The sequence below is a fragment of the Nomascus leucogenys genome, chromosome 3, assembly GCF_006542625.1.
Source record: "Nomascus leucogenys isolate Asia chromosome 3, Asia_NLE_v1, whole genome shotgun sequence".
Taxonomy (NCBI): Eukaryota; Metazoa; Chordata; class Mammalia; order Primates; family Hylobatidae; genus Nomascus; species Nomascus leucogenys.
In genome coordinates this window covers 41,804,012-41,810,668 of record NC_044383.1, presented here as the reverse complement: position 1 = coordinate 41,810,668, position 6,657 = coordinate 41,804,012, and the positions used below count along the sequence as shown (strand labels likewise).

The 6,657-nt window shown below is 44.2% G+C and overlaps 1 protein-coding gene across 3 annotated transcripts in view; it reads left to right on the top strand.

The window, feature by feature from the left end:
* Positions 1–4,846: 4,846 nt before the first annotated feature.
* The window catches only part of TNKS2 (tankyrase 2), a 64,704-nt gene continuing 62,893 nt past the window's right edge, over positions 4,847–6,657 (top strand). The window contains exon 1 of one of the 3 annotated variants that reach the window (XM_003255217.4): positions 4,847–5,424. In XM_003255217.4, the coding sequence (XP_003255265.1) occupies positions 5,226–5,424 (199 nt within the window). In that variant the 5' untranslated portion in view covers positions 4,847–5,225. Of the gene's footprint in view, positions 5,425–5,650; positions 6,600–6,657 lie in introns of those variants that run through there. The other 2 variants (XM_030809268.1, XM_030809269.1) reach the window with 2 other exon arrangements.

Below are 6,657 nucleotides of genomic sequence, written 5' to 3'. Positions count from 1 at the left end.
AAACCACTAGGAAGAACAGTTTGAAGTTTCCTCAAAGAACTAAAAATAGAGTTGTCATATGATCCAGCAATCCCACTGCTAGGTATATACCCTAATGAAAGAAAATCAGTATATTGAGGAGATATCTGCACTCCCATGCTTATTGCAGCACTGTCCACAACAGCCAAAATTTGGAAACAACCTAAGAGTACATCAGCAGATGAATGGATAAAGAAAACATGGTGCATATACACAATGAAGTACTATTCAGCCATAAAAAATGTATGAGAGCTTATCATTTGCAATAACATAGATGGAAATGGAGATCATTATGTTAAGTGAAATAAACCAGGCAGAAAAAGACAAACTTTTCATATTCTCACTTATGTGGGAGCTAAAAATTAAAACAATTGAACACATGGAGATAGCAGAATGATGGTTACCAGAGGCTGAGAAGCGAAGTGGGTGGGGGATGTTTAATGGGTACAAAAAATAATTAGAAAGAATGAATAAAACCTATTATTTGATAACACAACCGAGTGACTATAGTCAATAACAATCTAATTGTACATTTAAAAATAACTAAAATAGTATAATTGGATTGTTTGTAACGCAAAAGATAAATGTTTGAAGTGACTGATACCCCGTTTACCCTGATATGATTATTAGGCATTGAGTGATAGTATCAAAATATCTCATATACCCAATAAATATATACACCTGTGATATACCCAAAAAATTAAAAATTCAAACAATTTTTAAAATTAAAAATATATATTTTGTTGCTAAAAAATGCTAACAGTCATCTGAACCTTCAGCAACTTGTCATCTTTTTGCAGGTGGAGGGTCTTGCCGCAATGATATTGAGGGCTGCTAACTGATAATGGTTGCTGAAGGTTGGGGTGGCTGTAGCAATTTCTTAAGAGAAGCTAAAATGAAGTTTGCCATATCAATTGACTGTTCCTTTCACAAAAGATTTCTCTGTAGCATGCAATGCTGTTTGATAGCATTTTACCCACAGAACTTTCAAAATTAGAGTCTATTTGGGTGTTGAAACTTAATGGCAAAACAAACAAAAAAATAGAGCCTATGCTCTCAAACTCTGCTACTGCTTTATCACCTATGTTTATGTAACATTCTAAATTCGTTGTTGTCATTTCAACAATTTTTACAGCATCTTCACCAGGAGTAGTTACCATCTGAAAAAAAAATTTTTTTTTTTTTTGCTCTATAAGAAGTAACTCCTCATCCATTCAAGTTGGTTTTTCTGTTTATTTTCAGAGACAGGGTCGCTGTCACCCAAGCTGTAGAGGAGTGCAGTGACATGATCACAGCTCACCACAGCCTCAAATTCCTAGGCTTAAGTAATCCTCTCATCTCAGCCTCCCAAGTAGCTAGGACTACAGGTGCAACCCACCACATCCAGCTAATTTTAAAAATTGTATCTTTTGGCCGGGCACGGTGGCTCATGCCTGTACTCCCAGCACTTTGGGAGGCCGAGGCAGGTGGATCACGAGGTCAGGAGATCGAGACCATCCTGGCTAACACAGTGAAACCCCGTCTCTACTAAAAATACAAAAAATTAGCTGGGCGTGGTGGTGGGCGCCTGTAGTCCCAGCTACTCGGGAGGCTGAGGCAGGAGAATGGCGTGAACCCGAAAGCTGGAGGTTGCAGTGAGCTGAGATCGGGCCACTGCACTCCAGCCTGGGGGAGAGAGCAAGACTCCGTCTCAAAAAAAAAAAAAAAATTGTATCTTTTGTACAGATGGATTCTATGTTGCCCAGGCTGGTCTCAGACTCCTGGCCTCAAGCAATCCTGCCGCCTCAGCCTCCCAAAGTGCTGGGGAGCCACCACACCCAGCCTCCGTTCAAGTTGTATCATGAGATTGCAGCAATTCAGTCACATTTTCAGTCTCCACTCTAGTTCTCTTGCTATTTCCACCATATATGCAGTTACTTCTTCCAGTGAAGTCCTGAATCTCTCAAAGTCATCCATGAGGGATGGAATCAGCTACTTCTAAATTCCTATTAACATTGATATTTTGACCTCCTCCCATGAATCTTAATGGCATCTAGAATGGTGAATTCTTCCAGAAGGTTGTCAATTTACTTCGCCCAAGTCCATCAAAAGAATCACTATCTATGGCAGCCGTAGCCTTATGTAATGTATTTCTTAAATAATAAGACTTGAAAGTTGAAAGTACTCCTCGATCCATCTACAGAATGGATGTTGTGTTCATAGGCATGAAAACAACATTAATTTCTTTGTACATCTCCATCACAGCTCTCTAGTAACCACGTACAATATCAATGAGCAGTAATATTTTGAAAGGCATCTTTTTTTGCTAATAAATGAGTCTCAACAGTAGGCTTAAAATACTCAGTACGTCATGCTATAAACAGATGTGCCATAATCCAAGCTTTGTTATTCCATTTACAGAACAGAGACAGAATAGACTTACCATAATTCTCAAGGGCCCTAGGATTTTCAGAATGGTAAATAAGCATTAGCTTCAAGTTAAAGTCACCAGCTGCATTAGCCCCTAACAAGAAAGTCAAGCTATCCTTTGAAGCCAGACATTGACTTCTCCTCTCTAGGTATGAAAGTTCCAGATGGCAGCATCTTCTTCCAATAGAAGGCTGTTTCATCTACAACGATAATGTATTGTTTAGTGTAGCCACCTTGATCAATTATCTCCGCTATATCTTCTAGATCAGTAGTCCCCAACCTTTTTGACACCAGGGACTGATTTCACGGAGAACAATTTTTCCACGGACTGAGGGGTGGGGGTGGAGGGGCATGGTGGGGGTGGGGGTGGAGGGGCATGGTGGGGGTGGGAAATGATTTGGGGATGAAACTGTTCCACTTCAGATCATCAGGCATTAGGGCATTAGGGTCTCATCCTAGATCCCTCACATGTGCAGTTCACAACAGGGTTTGCGCTCCTGTGAAAATCTAATGCTGCTGCCGATCTGACAGGAGGTGGAGCTCAGGCGGTAATGCTCACTCCCCGCCCATCCCCACCCTGCCGCCACCCCTCCTCGGCCCCCCCACCTTCTCTGCTCACCTCACGCTGTGCGTCCTTGTTCCTTATAGGCTAGGGACCAGTACCGGTCCAAGGGCCGGGGATTGGGGACCCCTGTTCTAGATAACTTGCTGCAGCTCCTACATCAGCATTTGCTGCTTCACCTTACACTTCTATATTATGAAGACAGCTTCTTTCCTTAAACTTCATGAACCAACCTCTGCTAGCTTTTAACTTGTCTTCTGCAACTTCCTCACGTCTCTCAGCCTTCACAAAATTGAAGAGAGTTAGGACTTTGCGCTGGATTCAGCTTTGGCTTAAGGGAATGTTGTGGCTGGTTTGATCTTCTATCCAGACCACTCAGACGTTCTTCATATCAGCAGTAAGTCTGTTTCACTTTCTTATCATTCACGTGTTCACTGGAGTAGCACTTTTAATTTCCTTCAAAAACTTCTCATTTGCATTCACAACTTGGCCGTTTGGTGCAAGGGGGCCTATCTCAGCTTTCAACATGCCTTCTGCACTAAGCTGAATCATTTCTAGCTTTTGATTTAAAGTGAAGTGAGAGATATGCAACTTTTCCTTTCACTTGAACACCTAGAAACCATTGTAGCGTTCTTAATTGGCCTAATTTCAATATTATTGTGTTTAAGGGAACAGATAGGCCCCAGGAGAGGGAGATGGGAGAGTAGCCTGTCAGTGGGGCAGTCAGAACACACACATTTATTGATTGATTGCTGTCTTCTATGGGTGTGGTTTGTGGTGCCTCCAAACAATTCCAACTTATCACTGATCATAGATCACCATAGCAGATTTATGGGAAGAAAAATGATAAACGCCATCATATTGGTAGTGTTCTAGTCCTAGGTACGTTCATGCATGTTCATGTTACTGATAAGCACCTTAACTTCAATTTCATATGTATAAAAATGCTCAAAAAAGTGTACATCCTCTTTTAGCACTGTAGTGAGTCAACACTCCCCAACAAAAACTGGATTTCCTGAAAAACAGGTTAAGGTAGGAGGTGGGGGGTGATGCTTTTCAGAATGCCAAAGGTCAACATGTATCATCTTCTGTAAGTAAAATGTATGTATATGCATACCTTTCTTTCAGTTTAAGACAAGGGGCTGTAGTGGGGAATTACCGTGTAAAACTACACCACTACCTTAAGCATGAAAATCAATTATATGCTTTTCTTTGGTTCGTCGGTCAAAGAAAAAAATTACAACTCAGAAAACTTTCTTGGAGATGCGTATGCTCAGTGTATCCAAACTTTAGGCATGTCGGGTACAATACTGATTTACAAAAAGTTCCTCTAATCAATCCTGAGCTAATAACTTACTGTGGAAAGAGTAATTGATCAGAGCCATCCCTCCAATTGGAGTCAACTTTCATGACTGTTCTGATTTCCTTTAATTTGGGGGCAGGTCATCCAAACTTCTAATTAAACGGCAACTAGTTCACTTTTGAGAAGTGGTTTACAAGAAACAACAACAACAACAAAGCAGTTGCTGAGGAAAGAAAAGAGACACATTAAAAAAAACGGAAAAGAAATCTCCCAGGAGAAAGGGATGTGGAAGCTGAAAATACGGACAATTTCCACAGTAAGACTTCCAAAAGAATGTGCAAGACCGGAGCAAAACTTTCAAGGGCTCTTTTTCAGTGTAATGGTAGTGAGAAAGTTCAGCTTCGAAAGCCCAGGGATTTAAACAACAACAACAAAAAAGACAATATACAGGATCGTTCGGATTCAGCAGAACCCACCGCAAAGATGGCGGTGGGACGAAGCCCCTTCTCCCGCCGCCGCCGAAGCCTCTCGCCTCACATTTCCCACAAACCCTTCGCGCCGCCCCGCTAGCCGAAACCTGCCCGGCCGGTGCCCGCCCACTGCGCACGCGCGGGACGACGTCACGTGAGCTCCCAGGGCTCGGCGGAGCTGGCAGGAGGGGCCTTGCCAGCTTCCGCCGCTGCGTCGTTTCGGGACTCGCACGGCGAATTCGTGCTGCCTCCGCCGCCGCGGGGCAGCCGGGGGGCAGGGAGCCGAGCGAGGGTCGCGCGTGGGCGCGGCCATGGGACTGCGCCGGATCCGGTGACAGCAGGGAGCCGAGCGGTCCGGGCCCTGAGCGCGTCTTCTCCGGGGGGCCTCGCCCTCCTCCTCGCGGGGCCGGGGCTCCTGCTGCCGTTGCTGGCGCTGCTGCTGGCTGTGGCGGCGGCCAGGATCATGTCGGGTCGCCGCTGTGCCGGCGGGGGAGCGGCCTGCGCGAGCGCGGCGGCCGAGGCCATGGAGCCGGCCGCCCGCGAGCTGTTCGAGGCGTGCCGCAACGGAGACGTGGAACGAGTCAAGAGGCTGGTGACGCCTGAGAAGGTGAACAGCCGCGACACGGCGGGCAGGAAATCCACCCCGCTGCACTTCGCCGCAGGTAACCGGGGCCAGCGTCCCCTCGCCTCGCTCCAGACCCCACCTGCGCAGCCGGGGCCCACAGGCCTGAAACCAGTGCTCCTCCGCCCCCCGACCTTTCTCCAGGACTCTGGTCCTGGTGATCTCGCTCTCATCCAGTGGGGACTAAGGAGATTAGGGGTGGCTTGAGCGTGCCACACTCACTGGAAGTTTTTTGTTTTGTCTTGGTTTGGTTTCTTTTGCCAGGTGTTGGGGGTGGTTTGGGGTTTTGGCTTTGTTTTGTTTTACAGTATCAACAATACCTGTACCAACTTCCGGTCTTGTTACCCTGGAAGGCCTCTACACACCAGAAAGAGTAGGGGACGTATTTGATAGACCTTATGATTTAAAAGGTCAGTTACCTCCAAAATTTTTCGTACTTGCAAGTTCCATTTGGGTTAGGGTCTTGAAGAACTTCGTAAAATACAAGGATGTAAATTAGGAGGAGTAGCTTAATAGGACGTTGACACATTAGCGTTAATTGGTTTATCAGAATAGCCAATCATTACCAAGTTTCTGGAGTGACTAGAACGGGAAATAGGCAAGTTTGGGAGAACTGAAACCTGACTTAGGCTGGGTGCGGGAAGCCTTAGACACACACACACACAAGTTGGGGTGGAAAGTGGTAGTATAAGAGAAAAGATAGTGCAAGTACTTTAGCTTGAATCTAGAATTTAAGTTGGTACTAACCTTGCTTCATTCTGAAATTTAGATCGTTTGAATTACATTATTTTAATATTTATTAGGTTCACTTTATGATATAAGCATATTAAATTTAGTCGAAAAATTTAAAAGAGCCATAGATGGGATATTCAGCTTATTCCCATAAAGCATGCATGCTTTTCACTTGTAGGAAAGATTATGACTGTTTCTAACTTCAGGTGAGTCATGCGTGATTGAAAATGGGAGTACCTCCTCTTACCTCTGACAATCCTGGTTTTTTGTTTTGTGTATTTCATGATTGTTTAAAACAATTTTTTGAAAAATCAGGGAATACCTTTTAAAGTACTCCTGTTCTTTTGGGGCTAGATTGATGAAGAGAAAAGGAGCAGTGAGAAAGATTTCCTCTTTCACAGATACTACTTTAACACTTCCTACCAAATGGAGATTTGTTCGCTTTAACCTGTTCCGGATTTTAAATGTAAATACTACCAGGAGGTATGCTTTTTTGATCAATTGCACCTTTGTTGGATTTCCACTGGGGAGTCTTTTAAAA